General features: G+C 43.0%; 4 protein-coding genes across 4 annotated transcripts; 1 reads left to right on the top strand and 3 right to left on the bottom strand.

Moving 5' to 3' along the window:
• Nucleotides 1-4,094: 4,094 nt before the first annotated feature.
• mfap5 (microfibril associated protein 5) lies at nt 4,095-7,519 on the top strand. Its single transcript, XM_041942136.1, has 7 exons — nt 4,095-4,174; nt 5,200-5,274; nt 5,386-5,418; nt 5,554-5,589; nt 5,725-5,812; nt 6,825-6,898; nt 6,985-7,519. Exons 2-7 carry the CDS (start codon nt 5,232-5,234, stop codon nt 7,095-7,097), a joined length of 387 nt encoding a protein of 128 aa, XP_041798070.1. The 5' UTR covers nt 4,095-4,174; nt 5,200-5,231; the 3' UTR covers nt 7,098-7,519.
• Nucleotides 7,520-7,865: 346 nt separating this feature from the next.
• LOC121610134 (adaptin ear-binding coat-associated protein 1-like) lies at nt 7,866-13,299 on the bottom strand. The gene is made up of 7 exons (XM_041942086.1): nt 13,199-13,299; nt 12,052-12,152; nt 11,588-11,692; nt 11,261-11,342; nt 11,059-11,167; nt 10,677-10,824; nt 7,866-9,251 (listed from the first exon to the last, which is right to left on the bottom strand). The coding sequence occupies exons 1-7, from the start codon at nt 13,297-13,299 to the stop codon at nt 9,139-9,141; spliced, it is 759 nt and encodes a 252-aa protein (XP_041798020.1). The 3' UTR covers nt 7,866-9,138.
• A 604-nt stretch (nt 13,300-13,903) lies between these two features.
• Nucleotides 13,904-15,911, bottom strand: aicda (activation-induced cytidine deaminase). The gene is made up of 5 exons (XM_041942113.1): nt 15,794-15,911; nt 14,876-15,041; nt 14,493-14,775; nt 14,203-14,318; nt 13,904-14,115 (listed from the first exon to the last, which is right to left on the bottom strand). The coding sequence occupies exons 1-5, from the start codon at nt 15,811-15,813 to the stop codon at nt 14,065-14,067; spliced, it is 636 nt and encodes a 211-aa protein (XP_041798047.1). The 5' UTR covers nt 15,814-15,911; the 3' UTR covers nt 13,904-14,064.
• Nucleotides 15,912-18,930: 3,019 nt separating this feature from the next.
• On the bottom strand, nt 18,931-21,082 carry nat14 (N-acetyltransferase 14 (GCN5-related, putative)). Its single transcript, XM_041942079.1, has 4 exons — nt 20,799-21,082; nt 20,126-20,283; nt 19,716-20,021; nt 18,931-19,612 (listed from the first exon to the last, which is right to left on the bottom strand). Exons 2-4 carry the CDS (start codon nt 20,204-20,206, stop codon nt 19,169-19,171), a joined length of 831 nt encoding a protein of 276 aa, XP_041798013.1. The 5' UTR covers nt 20,207-20,283; nt 20,799-21,082; the 3' UTR covers nt 18,931-19,168.
• Between the last annotated feature and the right edge of the window lie 59 nt (nt 21,083-21,141).

The raw sequence follows: 21,141 nt of genomic DNA, 5'->3' as shown, positions 1-21,141 counted from the left end.
AAAATACACCTTTAAAAGTAACTGTAGTTCACAATAGATGGAGTTGGGTTTACCCCCAGTGCAAATAGTAAATGGAAAAATGCAGCACAGAGAATTAAGTCCTCGGTTTTAACTTTCACATTGCAGCATGCACAATATCTCAGTTTCGATTTGGAGTGGATCCCTGTTGGTAGCAAGCTGCTAATGCGCAGTGCGGGTGTGTGTGTATGTCAGTAGGACCTGTGCTAACCCCTGCTAAGGGCCACTCCAGATGGATTTATAAATAGACCCCAGACCCATCTATTTACACACCATGCACATCATCACCTTCCTCTGACTATCTGCACTCCACAGGCCTCCAAATGCAAAAGTCAGGCTGCCTTGGCGCCCGCAGGCCTGTAACAGCACAATCTGATGGAACACTGTGACCCATCTTGCCTGTTAACTCCCTCGTCTCTGCTCTCTTTTCATCTCCAGCCCTCCTGCTGATTACTTTTCCCTTGCGCTGCTCCTTTCATCCCACTTGGGCCTTGTCTTTCCCTTTCATGTTTGCTTTCGTGGTCACATCTACTTCATGCAACTTTGGCGCCTGTCTCCCTTCCAGTCACTCCATCCCTGGACCTTTCTCTTCTCAGGTCAGCTGTAATACGAACCAAGAACAACTTCTTTAGCCATCTCCCATAGTGCAGTATGTTTACATTAAAACACTTGATATCTCCTTTAGTAACGGCTGTTTGGGATGCTTTGTTTTCTGGGAAACGGAGGAACAAGGCTCATGTGACACTTGGGTGGGGAGTTAATGGAGGACCGCAGCCTGACAAATAGAAACACATGGTGCGGACCACAGAGACAATAGAGTGCCAGCACAAAGATGTTAATCGAGGTGCAAATCTGCTCGAGGTCCATGAGGACAGATAGCGGGGATGACGAGGGATGACGAAAACGGGAGAAACAAGGACAACTATACACGAGGACTGCTGGTCCTTACTGAAACCCAAGAGCAATGTCACAGAGATGCAGCTCATTTTACTTTGAATCATGTTTATACCTTCAAGTTATGACAGCTCTTTGAATGTCTGTGAAGATGAAAGATACACTCCAAAATCTAGAAACCCAAGAACATCAGATTTAGATTTGTAATGTCAGCAAGATTCACATGTCATGCTACCAGTATTGAATGAAGCTCACTTTGGCACAAAAGTTTAAACTTCAGAGCGGTCTGTATGATGTCACATTCACAGCATATAAAGCGGGTTCATATCTCACAGTGGTTACTTTTTTCTCTCTTTAGAAGAGAGTTGTTCATATCTTTAACATAAATGTATGGTCTGTGTGCATGAACGATACAGAGAGAACCAGCTGGAAAAAGATGTTACATGTAACAGATATTTAGACAGATATCTGATAAAAGATGCCACATGTCATGAGGATGATGGCTGCAAAAACAGACACCGATAGAAGAGCCGGATTGATGGCCAGAGTGGAACAAATGAAGAGTTCATATCGCCAAATGTCTGAAATGTATCCGCACAGTGAAGCAAAAGTCTTGGGTCATCACGGCCCGATTTGCCCCCTACACCCCCAACCTTCCCTGTCACCTGGCTGCTTGATAAGGTTCATTTACTTAATTGCTTAACCAGGACTGAGAGTGATGATATTGATCCCCCAGGACAGCCTCAAACTTTCTTTTCTGCACAGTGAGAAGCGCTGATGATCCAGTTTATGGTAAAACTGTATGTCACGAGCGAGTACTCACTGAGAATTCCAGTATGTTAATGGTAAAGTTCATTTGCTGTGTGTTTGTGTGTGTGTGTCCTTGTATTACTATCTTTGTGAGGACCACTTTGTGTTTTCTCCATTGTCAGGGCATTTTGGCCAGTCCTTACAAATTGAAAGGAGTGTTTGGAGGTTAAGACGCTGAGGTTCAGGTTAGACTTAGGTCAGGGTTATGGTACAGATTGGGGTTAGGCATTTAGTCATTATGTTAGGGTTAGGGTCAGGAGCCAGGGAATACATTACACCAACGAGGGTTCTTATAAGTACACAAAGACAAAAAAAGCAAAAGTGTGTGGCAGTGCATAAAAAATGTATCAGCTGGTAGAAATGCAGAGACAGTAACAGAGAGGTAGAATGAGGGAGGAGCGCATTGGGGTGAAAAGGAGGTCGACGAGGGAGTATGTATTACAGAGCTGGCATGCCTCATGCATTGCTGGCCAACTAATAAACAAGTCGGGAGATTATCATGTGTTTACTATCCGGCATGTTTGCCTTAACCATCTGCGTTGCTTTCTCGCTCTTCCACCACCTGACGCCTTGATTCCACTCTTGCCTTTCCTTTCTTTCTTCATCTTTGCCCCTCTCAGCTCTGCTTTCCCCTCATAGCACAGCAGCATGGGCAGAGTGGCAGGTTGATGTGTTCAAAGGATTGATTGTCCCTCTTGGCTGCTCTCCTTCTCTCTTCTGCTTACACTGCCTCCATCTGTCAAGCTGTCATCGGGCTCACCCAGTCGACCTTGTTAGGGCCACCCCACCAGCACTCACCCTGGGGTCCGTGTAGCCCCGATATGTCAAGGGGATGATGAGTGTCTCCCTCTTGAACTGACTAGGTCTTACCATAGGGTAAGAGCCAGTGAGAGTTTTGTCGTGTGTGACTTCAGGGGTATGCACAGCAATATTTATATTAGTCAAGTGCGTGGAGGCCAATGCAGAGTCAAGTTTCCTTCCCAATGCAACTGTAACAGTCCTGATGAAAAGCATCTTTTCAATGGGTTGCGAACTATGACCTTGGTACACACGTTCACCTTTGCACAGATAACCACTTGGGATATTCGAAGGATAGCTTCAAATGTAGACTGATAACTAAAGAATTGTGCCTTACGGATGACACATGTCTAATTATGTATACATGCAAACATAAACTGTCCCCAAAATGTGTTTTTATTTTGCAAGGTATTGTGCCAAATCTTTTTGAGACTAGAAATAGTCTCAAAAGACATCAAAGTAGAGCAGACTGAGCTGGTGACAGAGAGTAAGCACCTTGGGCTTATCATGGATCACAACCTTTCTTAGAATCCAAGTGGTCATGTTCTTTCATTTTTTCTAATTAGGTCAGCTGAGCTAATATGTTTGTTGTTGTTTGATATTAACTGACTGTATATTCTATTCTATATATACTCTATTAACGGAGTAATCAGTTGATTGACTCATCCTTTCAGCACTGAAGTAAACAAACAAAACGCGGTTGTCATGGAGAATTCAAATCACACATGTTCAGGATGAGCAGCGTGACATGGCAAGGTGAAACCAACTGGACTGCCGCTGGTTATTCCTGCAGGGATAACCTGGGTTAGGGTGGCTAATTATCTGTTTAACTCACATTACACTATTCCAAAACTCACTTTTGTAACTTTTCACTTTACTGACCCTTGCGTAGGATTGCATAATGGAAGCCCAACACCGTTTTCTATGTGCACTGCTCCACCTGCTGGTTATATTACATAGTGCAAAAATCCAATTTGAGGCCCAGTGTGCTTGGATGCCTATGTTCATGTGTGTCTTTCAGTCTATTTCATTTTCTCCATTAAAATGACAGCAAGCAGATTCCTGGACAAAACGACGTGCTAATGCTAATCTGCATGCTCCTGCAACAAGAGTGGCAAATATATTCAGACAAGGCTGCATCTCTGATCTTATTATCTCGTACAGTCAGTGTTATCTTTACATGTATGTTTAAAGAGACTTTGACATCTAGTTAAAAAAAAAGGGTATTAAGGTAAAGAAAAGTGCTTTGTCACAAATTTAATGGAGCCTATTTAATGACTAAGAGCAACTGCCCTACTTTTGTGGGTGATGACAGTCTGGATGTTTTGTTTACACTTAGATACTGGAACTCTGTATTTGTCAAATAAAATGTCTGCTTAAGCTGACCAATAAAAAGGTGCATGTGGACCAAAGCAAAAAAAAAAAACAAACAAAAAACCTTTACATGAAAGAGATCAGATTGTGGCTGCATGAAAACATTTTTTGTACCAGATTGAGGCAGGAAAAAAAAAGTGAAAAGCAAGAAAACTGTGATGGTTAGGAGGAGAGGGGGAGGAGGAGGAGGAGGAGGAGGAGAAAAGAGAGGGAAGGAGGAGAAAGAGGAGAAGACAAAAGATTCATAAAACTAAAGCAGTTGTGGACGACAGCAAAAGTTGTGAGTACAAATTAATTCCGTTTCTTTTTCACATGATTTTCACACATACTGTAGGAAATACACTGAGGAGCATCTGTACATGCAGAATATCTCACATCCAAAGATCTTAATGGAAGGATATTTCCTGTTGATTTGATGTAAACATGAAATGTAAAGAGTGGATGCTTGGCTGATTGAGTGATTCACTTCAGAATATCTATTTCTAATTATGTGATGTGTGGCTGCATACAGAGTTCAGAAAGTACAAGCAGTGAAAAACATGTCACTCTCACAAACAGATCACCAGAGGCATGCACCGAGCTAAACCAGGACGATCCACAGTTTTCAATTCAGTGATTGCAAATGTGTGACTCTGAGATTATCGGAGCAGAAAGGACACGACTTGTGACAAAACCGTGATGCTCAGAGGGGCTAGTGATGATCTTACAGTTGGAGAGCAGCGATATGTTCTATGAAAAGAAAGTTGGAAAAGAATGTGCGACTGTAACAGAGGAGGGGCGGTGGGGTGCTCAAATAGGGCACAAAAAAAAACACATTCTTTCGAGAGAACTCACGTCTTGGACTCCACAGTTACACTGACACATCCTAAGAGGAATGATGCAGGGTGGGAGAGAAGAGAGGGAAGGAGGAAGAGTAAGAAAAGGAGTGAGGGGAAGGAGAAGAACACATTTTCACAGGTAGAAAGTGACATTTCAAGCTTTCTTTTAACAGTTGCTCCACTGATACTTCACATAGTTGTTTACAAGCAGCAGCAATTATACAAGTATGAGCTGTAGAGCAGATTATTCCACAGCAAAATGACATCAGGCACTCTTCAACAACTTGTTTGCTATCCAAAACATGGCACTACTCTCTGTGTTTTTAGCTGGAGCAAAACTTTAAGGAAAACATTACAGTAACCTGGGAGCATTTATATGCAGGCAGATTAAAGGAAACATAAACAGCACAAACATGTTGAGTGAGGATATTGAACAGTTCCACTGTGTGAAATCACCCTGACTCCTTTCCTCTTCGGTTTCCTCCAGCTCGTAAAGCTCACCTCTTACAAGTTGAAGGAATGGGCAGCCTTCCAGTGGTCCTGCTCCTCTGCAGTTTCCACGGTAACGCTGCCAAACAGAACACACAAATCATCTTGTTTAATTATGGTTGAGTCGCTGTGTGTTTGTTTTTATGCTACGAAACACTCCCCTCATGTGGTTTCTGTTCCACAGCGCTCACAGCTGTAGCCCAAGAGCAGCAGACTGGTAATGCTCTTCTCCTCACACGTTAGATCAGGACGAGCTATGCAGCATGGCATCTGTCCACCTGTGAGTCATTGCACTGGGTCACTAGTTAAGATTTGTTCCCAATCTGATTGTGTTTCCTTCCTTTCTTTGTAGAGAGCACTGAGGCACCTGGAGGCCCCTTGCCAGCCAGTGAGTGACAACAGATTGGAGATGACCTGAACTGCCTCAGGAGGCCCCATAAACTGCTGGCACAATGCTTTGTGTGCTTCATCCTGTCATTGTGACTGATACAATTTCAATATGTCATCTGTTCTCTGTCTCCAGACTGTAGGGAGGAGATGTATCCTTGCACCAGGATGTACTCAGTTCACCGGCCCATCAAGAGATGCATCGGTGCTCTTTGTCTCTACAGGTGATCTGCGATTTACCTGCAGAATTACTTTTATAAGTTAGCAATGGTGTGTTAGTGCATAGCATTATCCATGATTGTTTCTTGAGCACACACGGAGTATTACAGAGATCAGAAGTGGAATAGACACTCTGACCCACTCAGAAAGTAAAAATATTCCGTGACAAGTAAAAATCCTGCCTTCGTAATTTCATTCAAAGCCCCTGAAAACGTGGCATTAATATTGCCATCAATGAAAGTTAAAGTACACAAACACAACCTAAGTTTTTATTTATGAAGAATTTAACACTAATCTGCTTCATCTGGACCCCGTGAGTGTGGTCTGATCAAGTTTTGACTGTCAACCTGAGCATGCAGCCTTCAACTGTCACCAGATTTTGATTCAAATGTTGCTGAGCTCTCATTGGTGCACAGGAGTATGTGACGTCACCTTTTTCCAACAGAGTCCTCTGCCTGACAAAAGCAGAAATACAGAAATCTCTCATGTGAAACAACCTAAACTGCGAAAACAGTGTGTTCATGTCAGACTTGGTTGCTCATTGCAAGAGCAACCGAGTCAGAGCATTTAAGTCAGAGCATATTACCATTATCAGCAAAATGCACTTTAAGTATCAAATGCAGTAGTCATTACACAGCGGAATAGCCCCTGTCAGTGTTTTGATATTACAAATGATGTTATTGAATTATTTCTGATGCATGAAGCAGTGTTTTCATGCTGTAGCTCGTCCATGTGGAGCTAATTTTCACAACTTTATTTACTGTTAGTCAATTTGAATTTAAAAAAATCACCCAAAACTGCTACAATTTTGTGTGTAAAACCCTCAATCTGCAAGGTAACAATAAAGACGAACATCAGATAAATATAGTAAATAGAAGAATCAACATAGTGCTCTACTGCTGTTAAGATCGGTCTGATAATGGTTTTAGTCACTGCGGTTGCATCCTGTCACACCAAGTCAAACATTATCCCTTCAGCTCTTACAATACACATGATGCTTTTGTATTTCTGATGCAGCCTTCCACGTGTCTATGTGATCAACAATGAGATCTGTGTGAGGACCGTGTGCCAACAGGACGAGTATCTGAAAGGTGAGGCTCTGCTCTACAAGTAAAACAAGCATGCTGTTGGGTACGTGAGCACTAATTTACTGAAATATCTCTCTCGCACATTTCAGCTGAATTGTGCAGAGAGTTGTCCGGGTGGCCCAGGCGCGTTGAGAGGTCATCTAATAGGAAACGCTGTCACAATCACCGTAGCAACCCCAAAACCTGGGCAAACAAGGCCTGATGGGCCCAGCATGGGGACGTGACCACCGGTGAGCGCAGAGCCCCTTAGAGACACAAACCAGGATCGTCGTCATAAAAACAGCCCATAACACCATAAATCCACCACTCACCACCTGGGGGTCTCTTTCTTTCTATTTCACACATACGCACAAGTGTGCTGAGTCATATCTATGTTTATGTATTAGTCTTTTGTGTGTGAATACTGAGGGTGTGCTCATTTCATCTGTGTGTTGTTGGACACGGATCATGTCTTCCATGGTTTACGACCCATTTCAAGTACTGTAGTAATGGGCCTATAGCAGCACTGAGTCATTTCATTGTACAAAGAAAGACCCACTCTGATGTGGATTGTAAGGTACTCATCAACAATCCAGTATCATGTGCACTATTGTATCTAAAAAATAAAGCTACATTTGTTCATGAGTTATTTGTTTATTGATTTGTTTTTCACTCTGCTTTAGGAGAAAAAAAAATGACAACAAATGAAAGTTATGGTCATTAAGGGATATCTTTGTTTTTCTTTGCATATACATTTCCATAGACATATACAGGTTGAATAACAAGTAACATTTGAGAGAGATGCATACAATTTAAACCCTAAACAAACACTGACAAACACTGGTGGGGCTTTATCCTCACATAATCTCTGTGTGTCTCAGTCAACATCCATAATCACGCCACTTGTTGCTATCATCTGTCACAACACATGTGCATGTGGTATCAGCGCAACATAATCCACCTCTCGGTACACAACAATATCACAAAAAACACTGCATCAAACACAAATGAGCTTGGTCCCACGTTGCACTTGTCTGCATCAGAATATCATAAATAACACCACATCTTAACATGGAATTGAAGTTCACAGTTCAAACTGATTTGCACAGTACGACATGCTGCGGTTGACCTGACCACCCTCTCATAAAGAACGAAGGAGGTGAAGCTCTACACAGACTGACGAAGCCGTGCAGAAACACAGACCTATTCATTGAGCAGGAGAGAGGTCATGACCTAAATGACTCACCAGTCACATCTTTAACAGCTGTGCTGAGTTGAGATGACATAACATGAACTAAATCATCTCTGTTTCCCCTTGAGGCAAAGATAAAAGCACTTGATGCTTCTCTTTCTTTTGGTGACACCCAGTCGCATCCAACATTCCTACTTCCCTGACTCTTTGTACTGATCTACAGTTAAAGCAATACAAGCAGTGCCCAAGACCCATCCCCAGTGAAATATGTGCTTGACAGCTGCAGCTCAATTTGGCATCTCTCAAAATGATGCAGTAAAAGCCCACTAGAGAGTGCTACAGAGCGCAAATATTCTGTAAATCAGCTGCAGCTTAACACGCTTCTTTCAAGTAAAATCATTTTGTGGTAAAATTCACTATAATCTAAGTCTAAGATTTGAACAATCCCTGCGTTAAATGTAGACTTTATGCATTACTAACTACATAGACAGACTAGACTGCCAGTCAGTGCATATCGTCAGTCCCACTGCTTGGGACTTGGAGAAATATAAGCTACATGTGACAACACCACCGACAATAATTACAAACTACAGACAATATATATACATTGACATAAATATTCTCTGTACATAAAATTCATTCATAATTATATTTTATTAAATTTCACCGTTAGATGTTTCTAATCATGGCTCCCTTGATCATATTTCTGCTATGTATACTCTACGATAGAAATTAGCAAATAAAACGTTGAGAGGAGGACAAAAGGGGCAAAGGCGAAGTTCACACTGGAGAATGTAAACTAAAGCACTACAGTGGAGATACAGAAGGAGAGAGGGAAGATGATCCCAAAGAAGGACGGGGACAGAGAGATGATGGAGATGGCCCATAGTTCTAAATCTCTCTATTTAAGACTGGACTTTGGACTGAACTAAAATAAAAGAAACTAGTACAGGGAGTTACCCTGCTTGGCAGGGAGAGATAAGGGACCCCATAACGGGGAAAACAAAGTTGCAAAAAGTGCTGCATACATTTACAGAGAGAGAAGAGGGAGAAAAACAAAACGAATCCCTCCTCACTTCGAGGACATAGAGTCAAAGTCTCCCAACAGGTCAGAGCTGGCTGTGGTGGTGGGGTTGGATGGAGCCGCTGAGTTGGAGTTGCTTGAGTCCAGGTCTAGCAAAAAACCTGGTGGTTAAAAAATAAAACAGAAATATAATGCATGCCTTAAAAAGCAACAACAATCCAGATTTCTGATGAAGTCCGAAAAATATATTTTGCAGAAGGGTCAGTTCACCCAAATGTAGCCATTTTCCACTTACCCAAGTGGCATCTAGTCATGCAGATACTTTCAGTATTATATGCTGAAGTTTTGAGATATCGCCCTCTGAAACTTCTGCCACCACCCAAACACAAAGCAGGTGAGCGGAATTTCATTTGTGCTGCTTAATGCATGCGTTACTCTGCACAATGCACACACCTTATTATTTCTCAGGGACTATTTCTTTGGTATGGAGTATTTCCAATGAAAAGTGTTCAAGGTAGAGAAAGCGGGACATCACTTGTGTAAAGACAAATTACTGCTGAGTTTTTCAAAGGTTTTTCAGTGTTTTGAGCACCACAACCAACATTCCATTCACCTACATTGTATTCACATGGCTGCAGACATCTCAGAGACAAACCTCAGGTCATGAAACTGAAACCATGTGCACGGCTAGATACCTTGCATATGTAAAAATATGACATCTAATAGTTTATAAGATTTATTGATCTATATTGATCTATACACACACACACACACACACAGTGGGGCAGAGGGGACATGGGAAAGAATAATCTATAAAGGAAAATTCCTGTATTTTACAACTAGAGTCTACCTCATAGTTTTGGCTTGTATTCCTGTAAGTCAGCAAAACATCTCTCTCAGCTCTCTTCACTTTCACTGTGAAGACTGTGGATACAAGCGCTCCACTGGAAACAGCTTTAAAACAAACCTCAGTGGGCCCAGGGAAATACAAGTTTTCAACAAGGAAATAACTTTCCTGCGCTTTATATTGACCATTTACATGCACTTTCATTCTGTATGACTTCTGAGGTGCGTAGGCAGGTCACACTGTGTATGAAACAGCTACACCGATCTAGACCAACCTGCAGTCTGAACATGGACATAAAGACGCAATACAATGGATGACTGGGGTAATAATGATGAACACCTGACAAACTGATTATAATATTCGAGGTAAGATTGGGCTGAGCTGTTTCCAGCAGAGGACTCAGTTGCACTCTTTCTACAGCAGCAGCGGTGAGTACAATGCTGTGCTTACCCATAGATTTACTGACTAAAAGAACTACAACTTCGTCTCCAGATTATGATCTTTATTTAACACACTGGCCTCTTAAGATGACAAAATAATAATTAGAACTCATTAAAAAAGAAATTGCAATCTTTACATACATATATTATTGTGTGATTACTGTGTTGTTAATATAAGTCACCATATTGCTTTCTTGTGATCACGGAATAATTATTTTGTGATTACAGATGAAGAACAGATTTTTATTATCCTGATTACAAGAAAACAGGAGACAGACTGAACTGATACAACTACCTACCAGTGTCACTTCCTCCTGCAGACGGTTGTGTGTTATGATTGGTAGATCTGGATGAAGGGGGTGGGGCTAACTTTCCCCCCGGAGGAGGTGGAAGAAGCCCTAAACCACCTGAACTCTGCGGACGGGACCTGTCCTTCTTTTTTGATTGCTGGAAAAGTACCAAAAAAAGCAGGTGATTGTGTGTGTTTATACAAGTCAACATGTTGCTTGTCAAGACTGCAGAGAAAACATCAGATAGTTAGCCTGGGTTTTAGACTCAAAGTTAAAACAAAACAATGAATTCATTCTCAACTCACTTCGCATGGTTGAAATTTTTAAAGCAGTGGTATACGTTTGGCGGTTCTATCATGAAAAACATTGCATTGAACGAACATAAGGTTACCCCAATATTGAGAGTGATGGTTTGTCCTTCTTTGAAGCCAAGGTCCAGTTTAGGGGTGGTGTCAGGAGCTTGTGCCTGCTTGGTGAATTCATTTTCCTGTTTAACCCACCTGGAGAATATATATACATTTAATTAACTTAAATAAATCAATTCAGTACTGAATTAATTATGATCTGTGACACACTACAAAGCAGCTGCCTACTTGAAGTGGTCCTGGAGTGCAACATTGAAGTCAAAGGCATCGCCTCGGTCTCCAAAGCCAATTCCTATGAACGCACTGCGTCCTGTGACAGAAATGTATGCAATAAACAAAGGGTTAGAGTTCAATACAGGATCTGTGAGATAGTACACACAGGAACATACCAAACCTGTTTTCTCACAACAATTTGCATGCTACAATGAACAGTTTCTGAGACTTAACATTTAAAAAATAATGGTGCATCTCTCCTGTGAATCACCCTGTGTTGTTCTCTGAATTATGGGCACATTTCCGAAATATTTATGGCTGAGCAACAAACAGTTTACTCACCGTTGTCATCCTGGATGCGGAGCACAAAGTAACGGCTTGAGTCACTGACTGTTTCCACTGCAATGCCAGGGTACTCGTCCACTGGCGCTTGGGCAAACAGCTCCCCTGTAGGTTGGAACAAGAGACATATGTTCATCATCTATTTGGCAAAATGGTCCAGTGGCAATTTGGATTATAAAGAGAGACGAAAGAAATTCACATTTACTGCACCAAAACTAAACCAAGAAACTCTCAGATTTAAAATGGGGCCACGCCAATAGATAAAATAAACTGAAAAGAAAGGAGATTGTGAGCCTGTTTGCTTCAGAATAAACTGCCTGCTTGGACATGGGGCTGATGGGTCACCTTGGAATAAATGAGTAACAGAGAGGGAGATGGCGAAGCATGAGACTACACAGTGAAATGATTTACAACAGGGGCAGAGACAGTAAACAACGGCACTGTCCTGTCTGCTTCTCTCTCACCAGAGATTTTGTCTTCCAATTTCACGTAGGCCACTTTGCCCCGGGCCGTCAGACGCATGCGTCCCGTCCAGTCGGGAGCATCCAGCTTCCAATCGGCAGCCCTGGGGGCGAAAACACACAGGCAGTCAGGGAGACAGAGTGATGTAGGTGAGGCGGTGACAGCGGTTTATGCAGACTGATGTCGAGACGGAGGGGAGGAACAGTCAAGGAGAAAAGGAGACAGGAAAGGAGATTTGTGTATGTGTTATTGTTATGATTCGCCTAACACTCACACACACTCTAGCCCCACGCCGGCTATTTTCTATGCGAACAGAACGTGACTAAGGCATCAGACAGGCACTTCACTGAGACCTAAGGCTGAAATATTACATCATCACCCTTACTCACTATACATATGGTCACTGGTTAACCAATCATGTCTCATGGGACTCAGACCTATGCTACTGTTTGGCTGGTGTAATGTCCACTCAGATGCAGCTGTGGCGGGTCAGGGCTGGAGCACCAGCCAATGAAAAATGGGATAAACAATTCAGTGTCAACCTTTTTACAACAGTTTTCTGGCATGACCACTTAAAAACGTATAGAGGGAACACTGACTTTTAGTTGGATCACCCATGTTAAAGCTCCATGTCATCAAAGAGCATCGACCCTACTGAGGTGTCCTTGAGCAAGAGTACTTTACAGCTCCAGGGATGGTGTTCTGCTATACTAACTAACTTTACTTGAAAGGTCAGATAACCAAAATAAGAATATCTGAAGCAAAACAGAGCATCAGCTTGCTGTCATATGAAATCTTGGACTTTCAAGCAGTGTGAGCGTTATTTAACGTTATCGTCTGACGTGCTACTGGACGGAAGCAAGCAAACAAACGGACGGCAGGAATGCAGCCAATCCGGCCGCGTCCCTGTTAACCGTTAGCGGGGTAGCGCAGCGCAGGTACAAACCACAACCGCTAGTTACGTATTATCCATAATGACCTTGTAAACACGCAGCTAAGACGACAACATGAAAACTACGGCCGCCGGCACTTCAGGCTGCGTGATTAGTGGATGAGCTCGGTGGGTAGGTCGCCGAGGCAACGGCTGCAGCTCGCGGATGCTGGGTCAGAAAGCACGTCGTAGGGCCGCTGCCCCCCCACCGCCCTCACCTGATAGCCCGATTGGATGCTCTAGGTGGGATTCGGTAAACGTTGACTTCAGGTTTGACACAGAGGACCGACTCGTACTCGGAGTGACCCTCGGTCGCCATCTTGACTTGTCGGGTGCACGCCGGTGGTGGTGGTGGTGACGGTGAGTGGTGTGTCCGCGCGGCGTTAACGGCTACGTGACCGTAATAGCTGGTGTACTTGCGCACAACCCTGCTTCACTGGTACGGTGTTAGGGATGCCCTTAAAGGGGCATGCCACCGATTTTGCACTCAAAGGTCAGCTTACTCATCAATGGGAGTACGCCTGGACCTGTTTCAAGTCAAAAACAAATACTCCAGTGAGATCACTGGAGTACTTTCGACTTGGGCTTGGACCCTACACATATACAGAAAACTCAACTGGGGCATGTAGTTTGATAGAAGTAAACGTTTACAAGACAGATTATGAAAGTGCAATAATTTACCACTGGAATACCCCTTTAATTTGTTGCCCTTTCACAATGCGCCACAATCATTGCTATGAGCAGTTAAGCTAGGTGAATTCACTTAGCTAAGTAGTCATTTTAAAGAAGCTATTAGCTAACTTATGCTAATTGCTCACAAGCTCCATAACATGAGTTAACATCATTAACACAAGACAAGACTGTATATTACAGTATTTTATTTCACTTGACCATGTTGCTACAGAAACAGCAAGCAGCATCTATCTAATGTCATAAGCCTTGCTGCAAGAAAGCTATTTTTCTCAGTTTTTGTTATTTCTCAGTTTAGCAGTTGTAGTGATGGACAAACCCCAACATGTATTTTCTCAATACACTTAATGATACACTTAATGATACACTTAATGGATGAGGTGACAGTTATGTTTCACAGTCCAAGGAGCTTGAAGGCATCTCTTAAATCTTCTGTTTCACAGGGCTGAGGAAGAAGGAAGGAAAACATGACATTATTAGAATTTTGATCCTGTTGGGTGAAGAAAAACATGCAGGATGGTAAAACTTCTACCTGGAGGATGCGGGTGAGTTTTCTGGCAAGGCGTACAGAGTTTTGGTGCAGCTCTTCCCAGGCCTTGAAGTTGCTCTGCTTACGAGCCACAAAGGTCTGCCAGCAATAGAAGAAATCTGAAACAAGAGATAGAAATAACCATTGTTTTTTAAATCAGAGAAAGATCATGATAAGGAAAGCAAGGGCTTTTAGGTGAGGGTTGGTTGGCTTCCTTAACTCTCGGTCTCTAAACATACACGTCTGCTCTCTCTTTATATGTCTGCCACATATACACAAATGCATTCCTCCACCTTTGTAACTCATGACTGTGATCTGCACGCCGGCCTTTTTCAACATTCTTAGGCCCTCTCTTTCACGGCTGTCCTCCATGTCACAGAAATAAAGGCGAGAGACGAAGATCCTGAGGCGAAGGTTGGGCGTCTGGCTGAGGAACTGGCACAGTCTCATGGAGCAGTTGGCACAGGGAGACCAGGAGCAGAACCAGGTGATGGAGTAACTGAGCCTCCTCTCTCCAGCACCTCCAAACCCCCACAAACCAGGGCACAAAGCCCCGATGTAGCGCAGGAACAGCAACTATTGAGAACAAGGAGAAGTGCTTTCAATTGTTGTTTTCTGTCTTTCCCCTGAACTGGCCCTTCTCAGACACTCCCCCATCTTGACCCACATTACTCACCTCCACATGGCAGCCATTGCGATTGCGGAGGTGTCCGAAGTCGAAAGTTAAGGTGTCTGGCCCCACTCGCCTCTTCACTACAAAGCAGAGGTATGTCTCATGCCGGCCCCTGGCCCAGCGCACATTCTTGTAATGGTAGATGAACTTTTTTCGGGGCAAAAGCACACTGAGAGAAAGGGAGAAAATAAGAAATATGCCCTTTTTATTAGCTAATGAAATGTGGTGCAGGTAGAACAGAGAACCACACTACAGAGGGGACACTACAGCTACCTACAGGAGATTTAAAGTGTTTTTTGAAAGGCTGCATACATTTACAAAAACAGAGTGCTGGGAACTTAACAGTCAACGTGTTTTAATCAGTAATAATGCCATTCTCAAAAGTGCTGCTGTTTCGTAAACCAGCGTCTTTGGTGACATACAATCTTAGTAGTTTTCAGCGGAGACAGTCATTTTATGCCGGGAAAGTCAGACACAAAATCTTTTAAGGAACTAATAAAATTACCATTTTAACGTATTATTAGTCAGATGACTCACACATGCATTCTGGTCTTAATGCAATAAGTTAGCACAATAAACTCATGTAAAGCCTGTGGTTAACCAAATGGGAGTGATGGACAGTCATAAGACAACTAACATTCACTACTTTTCTTCCTCGCTCTCAGTTTCACAACTTTTAGCGAAAGTCATTAATACTGAAACCTCAATTTGTACTGCTCAAAGGTGGTCCAGTACTGTAGTTACTGAAACAGAATTCCAATGACAAATATCTCATGTTGTCTCGAGGTATCATTGTGTATAAAAATGTATGAAAAACTTTTTTTTTCTGTTTAAGAGTATGCACATGCAACCTATATATAAATACGTGTCAAATAGAAAGACATATACAACATATAAATAGAATGTATCCATTTTGCTCACCTGTCTAGCTTTGTAATCATTTTGAAAGACGCGCTTTGCTTTGTCACTCAGCAGGCGTGGGCAATCAATGAAGGTAAATGAGAAAAAGCGAAAGTGTGTGTGTGTGTGAGTGTGTGTGTGTGTGTGTGTGTGTGTGTGTGTGTGTGTGCGTGTGTGTGTGTGTGTGTGTGTAAGGTTAAAGGGAGGGAACTGAGAGCATATACCTCTAAACATAAACATCCTGCATTCAACAGAGGCAGCTTCTGGTTGGACAGAAAGATTTTTTAAAGTATGTTCAGGGGGCGTGATACAAACGATGGTGTTGTCTCGTTGCAAAACAATTAAAGCTATAAATAAATGACTTGTTTGCCAGATTCTTTTCAATGGCATCATGGTTTTTATGTGTTTTGAAAAATATAACATCAGCTCGCATAATGATTGTGGTGAAACCATTCATTTAGCACAAGGCAGTAAAGGAATGTTATTGGGGAGGTAGATTGCACAACACAGATTTTACAATACAATTTAATCTGAGTGACCACACATGAGAGGAGTGTTTGACGTGATTTGTAACCTTTGGAGTTTTTCACAGACGTCAGTAAACTCAGCCAACTGGTTGGAACTTTCCAAACAGTTAAGACTCATCCAGTCACTGGCGTCTCTGCTTTGGTTTCACCAGATCATTAACTAAAAACTTTCCAGATACCGTCTCACCTTGATCTACACTGGAATCACCACTGACCACCGCTTTTCAGCCTCCCCACCTACCTAGACCCCCACCTCTTCAGGGCCCCAAGATTTGGTGGACAGACCTCCAAGGTCTGGATGTTCCCAGACCTTGGAGGCCCTGACACCTACTTTGTCCTCTGATCTGGGTTTTCCCAAACTGTGTCAGGCTGGGAGCAGAACTGTAATTGACCTCCCTCACCCTACGTGTCTGCTGGAACGGCCGGCCAGCTGACTGACCACAGTGTGTGGATAAATCTCACTCATAAGCCTTTGAAACATCAGATGTTGTCATCCGACCTTGCCAAATCAGGATGTGTATTATTTTGCTCTCGTCTTTTCATTGCTATGTCTGTTTTAGCTCTGGCCTAGTCTGCTCACTCAGTGGCACTGCATGCAGGCATCCTGCTTTCCCATGACTCCCCTCACCCTCTCATGCACTCTGTGGTTTGGGGAATTCACCGTTTCCCAGGGTGGCTGTTTTTGGAGCTCATCTGTGTGTGTGTGTATGTGTGTGTGTGTGTGTGTGCTAGCCAGCCATCTGTCATTAACACAGTCTATATGTTTTACATCATCTGGAACAAATTTATCTAATATATCCTATGATTGTGTGGTGCCCCAAAATTTAGAGTGATTCATGTGTATGTGTGTCTGCCTGGTCTGAGCGACCTCACATCATATTGCATTACTCTGACGGTGCACTAAGGCTAATGTCTCTGCACATTTGATCTTGTGTGCATGTGTCTTTTCTGGACTTCAAGAGGCTGATCAAATGCCAAACTATATGTAACCACTTCCCACCCAGCTCTCTGGGTTTGACCACAGTTGACCAAGGTCATCTCACAGTCACACATGAACGCTCACGTGCACTGCCTGTGTGTGTGTGTGGTGGAGTAGTACAGTATGGCCAGACATGGCTGTGCATTTAACCCGTAGTCAGGGGCAGAAACCGGGTGTAGGAAATGCCAAGTCATACTTTCCGAAACCCACCCGCCCACGCCCTGCACACGCGCACTCAAATACAGCCATACCGTGCAGACGCACATGACCACAGTCACAAACAGACTTTCTTTCCAGTGCGTGAACTCACATCTGTTTCCTGACAACAATAATAGCTACAGATCGGGCGGGTAGAGGCCCAGCTTAACAGGTGTCTGCTCTTTTGACAGTCATGAAGAAACAACCTGATGATGACCAAAAAGTGTCACCAGTAAAAATACAGCTTTCACAAGGTGAAAATGGGCTGACCACACACTTACTCGTGCAAGTAATAACACTGTTATGTTACTGGGTGTCTCAGCTTTTTCATCAAAGTTAATTAAAGGGCTGTGATTTTCCACTCCAGTTTGCATGATTTAGAGTTTACAATATAAGCCTGTATTTGTCTTCACATCAGGTGAGATGTGCCTCTTTCCCACACACATAAACACTGTGCAAACATCCTGTGGTGTTTATCTGTGGCTCACTGATGCTATACTGACATCGTCTGAGGTTTGATGTGTAGGTAGCTGCGCAATGCGAGCGTGAGGCCTGCTAACCATATTAAGGTTAGCCTCAGACTGGGCTGTGTGCATTTCCCCACTTAGTCACATAAACTGTCATTCACCTGCAAACCACACACATTCTTGAGTCAGAATACTAGATGCATGTATTTAATGTGCTGTGTTAAAGTCCGCCATGCAAATAAGTTTCGAAACTCTAATTACTGAGTAGATTTATGTGAGATTTTTATTAACTCTTTTAATCAACTCCATATTTATTTACTTTAATTAAAAATTAATTTACATTTGTAATCAGTTAATTTAACATTTACTAAGGTAACTGCAATTGAAAACTCAAAGGTATTAAGTTTATGAGATTTCAAAAAGCATACGAGGCTGTAACCAGAAAGTTTAATTTTAACTAGACAATTAACAAAAAGCAAAGGAATAAAAGTAATAAATACATTAATTCCTGTCAGCCAATTGTTCAAGTAACAGAACACTCAAGTATTTCGATAACAACATAAAAATTGCAGACTTCTGAGTTCTCAGCATAAAACATAACCAAAGAAAAAAAAATGAAAGAACGCGAAAGCCGAAGCAAAGGGAGGCAGCGCAGTTTTTGCAGACTCATGGAGCCACATACTGTGTGTGAAGGAGAGCAACGACTGCCAAAGAGCGTAAGATAAAAGCAGTTCAATTCTGCACATTCACATAAACCGCACATACTTCCTATACAGTATCTGTACATCCTCCTACACATCTGTATGGTTTCACAGAAGCAAATGTGTGCAATCACACACACACACACACACCATTTACTATGTTCAAAAGTTTAAGAACCACACAAACACATATTTAGGAAACACTTTTCACATAAATATTTTATTGAATTACAAAATGATGAGAAAAGCATGACTGAAGCTTCATATCTTTTATGAAAATGGAGAGAGTACTTTATATGCTGAAAAGGTGAAAAATATATTCAAAACAAACAACAGCAACACATACAGTAAATAAATACTGGAATAAATAATAATGCAAATATAAAATAAATTACTTAACTTAAACACATATGCAAACATGTTGCAGAAATGATGCTATCACCTTCAGCACAGGTCCACAGCACTCTTTACCTTTAGATAATCCTAGGCCACTTTCTTCTCCATATGAGTCCATCACCTCTATATCACAGGTCTTTATAAAACACCTTAGTGAGGGGGTATCCCAGAAAGCCTCTCTCTGGAGTCTCCAGCTTCCTCTCCTCCTCGTCTTCTTCATCAGTCCCCTCCCCGAGTTGCTGATAGCCCAACTTCTTAAAGAAGACCTCCCCCACTTTGGAGGGGTAGGGGACGTGTGCATACACTCTGTGAGCGCCAGTCTCCCTCTCTCTTTGCTCCAGACTCTGGACTAGCAGCCGGCCCAGGCCCTCCCTGCGGTACCAGCAGCCCGTCACTAACCTGCAGATCCTCCTGATGCCCACTCGATTCTCGCTTTCCCGGAAGATGCATCCGAGGATGTCACCCTCGCAGTCTGCCACCCAGACCTGCCCCGCTGTCTGTTCCCTCTCTGGGGTGACCTTCTCTGTTGACGTCTCTGTGTCCTTTTCTTTGGGTGCGATTTTGCGCCTTGGCTGAGGAAAAGAAATACGATTATTTGGCTGTAATATTTGGTCACTAGAATTAAGTGAAAACTATCCAAAAAACTGAGAATTTTCAGCAAACCAGCAGACTAACCCTTTTAGTCACTGGTGTCTTGCCACTGATTCTACAGTAGGGATTCTGCAGTGTCTCGTCCTGTGTCCCTCTGTAGCTGCTTCCCACATAGTCCCAGTAGGGGCGGCTGCTGCCCAGGACCCCTGTGGACCGCGGCATGGTGATCTTGAGAAAGACAATTAGCAGGAAGACAGGAATAGCAAGAGCCAGGATGAAGGAATGGACGAGGCAGCGCAGGACTGAGGAGAAAACAGCCAGGATGAAGAGGCAGAGTGGACGAGTGAGGATGTGGAGGATGAGACGGTTTTCTGTGCCCTCACAGCCCTCCTGGAGAGACATGAATACCAGTTAAAGAAAAAGATCAGGTGAAGCTACAAACTCCCACCATGATAAAAGCAGCATGGCTAAAACTTTATATCATTTGTACAAACCTTAATGAGGGCTTTGACCACCTCTATGTCATCCTCCTTCATCCTCCTCATCACCACCTGATCCAGCTCCAGCCTCACCATGTTTAGGCTTTAAGCTCTAACAGGAGGATCGCTGGCTCTATGCAAACTCCAACATGCACAATGTGTGCACGGGAACCCTACAAAAACACATTTAAGGAAGAGTACATGGTCAGAAGGTTGTAATTTTCTGGTAGAACAGCTGACAGTGAAATGCAGCTTTGGATGCAGATGAACTGATCATGTTGCAGACTGACAGACACGTGAATGCATTATTGCGCTCTCTATACTATGGCAGAGATGTTGTATTTGAATTGGGTCAATGAATTTCCAGATTTCATATTATGCAACGCAGTACACTCAACCCACAGTGAGCCAGTAGTTGCACTGTCACATCACAGCCACGCTGGCTCCAGCCAACAAAGACGGATGGGGATTATCGAGGATTTGTAGCATGCATGTGTCACCGTCATTCTGTAACGTATCTTGCATCATACACGCCATTCTACTTTTTATCTGCACGTTTAACGGTGATCATCAAAGGAACAGCCGAAAGTGAGAAGACCTCGTTCAAATCCTTATATGGTTGTTGCAGAGTGCTGCGGTCTGCCCTGACATATTTAGACCCCTGCTCTCACCCCACATTACCGCTTACCTTGTACAGCTCGAATTAAACTGAAAACGGGAGATACGTCCTGTATGTAACGGTTTCTCCCAGTTTGTTGTGAAGTCCGCGCAGGTTTGGCACGTTTTATTCAATGGCCACAAAGTCGTTTCTTGCGGAAAGGAGGAATTCTGAATACAGACGTACTCTGGTTTACGTCCCGTTGCACGTTCTCAAGGGGTCGATCTACGCCACTTGCGTATGTACAACCCGCACTGCGCACACGCTACGTGAATGACAAACACAACGTAACAACGCAAACAGCGCTCCCATCGCAACATTTTTTTTAGTCTTTTGAACAGGAAAGACTCAAACCACAAGAAAATTAAGCAAC

The sequence above is a fragment of the Chelmon rostratus genome, chromosome 8 (assembly GCF_017976325.1).
Source record: "Chelmon rostratus isolate fCheRos1 chromosome 8, fCheRos1.pri, whole genome shotgun sequence".
Classification (NCBI taxonomy): Eukaryota; Metazoa; Chordata; class Actinopteri; order Chaetodontiformes; family Chaetodontidae; genus Chelmon; species Chelmon rostratus.
Note: the sequence above shows the minus strand (reverse complement) of the source record. Positions and strands in the feature narration are given on the sequence as shown.

Excerpts from the sequence above, each read along its gene's own strand:
- aicda (XM_041942113.1), bottom strand. The coding sequence starts at position 15,813 with ATGATTACAAAGCTAGACAG. Across the intron at positions 15,042-15,793 it reads ATGATTACAAAGCTAGACAG|TGTGCTTTTGCCCCGAAAAA; the intron begins GTGAGCAAAATG and ends CCTTTCTCTCAG. Across the intron at positions 14,319-14,492 it reads CACAGTCATGAGTTACAAAG|ATTTCTTCTATTGCTGGCAG; the intron begins GTGGAGGAATGC and ends CTCTTGTTTCAG.
- mfap5 (XM_041942136.1), top strand. The coding sequence starts at position 5,232 with ATGGGCAGCCTTCCAGTGGTCCTGCTCCTCTGCAGTTTCCACG. Across the intron at positions 5,275-5,385 it reads GCTCCTCTGCAGTTTCCACG|CGCTCACAGCTGTAGCCCAA; the intron begins GTAACGCTGCCA and ends TCTGTTCCACAG. Across the intron at positions 5,813-6,824 it reads GGTGCTCTTTGTCTCTACAG|CCTTCCACGTGTCTATGTGA; the intron begins GTGATCTGCGAT and ends TTTCTGATGCAG.
- nat14 (XM_041942079.1), bottom strand. The coding sequence starts at position 20,206 with ATGGTGAGGCTGGAGCTGGATCAGGTGGTGATGAGGAGGATGAAGGAG. Across the intron at positions 20,022-20,125 it reads TGGTCAAAGCCCTCATTAAG|GAGGGCTGTGAGGGCACAGA; the intron begins GTTTGTACAAAT and ends ATGTCTCTCCAG. Across the intron at positions 19,613-19,715 it reads AGACACCAGTGACTAAAAGG|CCAAGGCGCAAAATCGCACC; the intron begins GTTAGTCTGCTG and ends TCTTTTCCTCAG.
- LOC121610134 (XM_041942086.1), bottom strand. The coding sequence starts at position 13,299 with ATGGCGACCGAGGGTCACTCCGAGTACGAGTCGGTCCTCTGTGTCAAA. Across the intron at positions 11,343-11,587 it reads CCGCATCCAGGATGACAACG|GACGCAGTGCGTTCATAGGA; the intron begins GTGAGTAAACTG and ends TTTCTGTCACAG. Across the intron at positions 11,168-11,260 it reads GCACTCCAGGACCACTTCAA|GTGGGTTAAACAGGAAAATG; the intron begins GTAGGCAGCTGC and ends TATATTCTCCAG.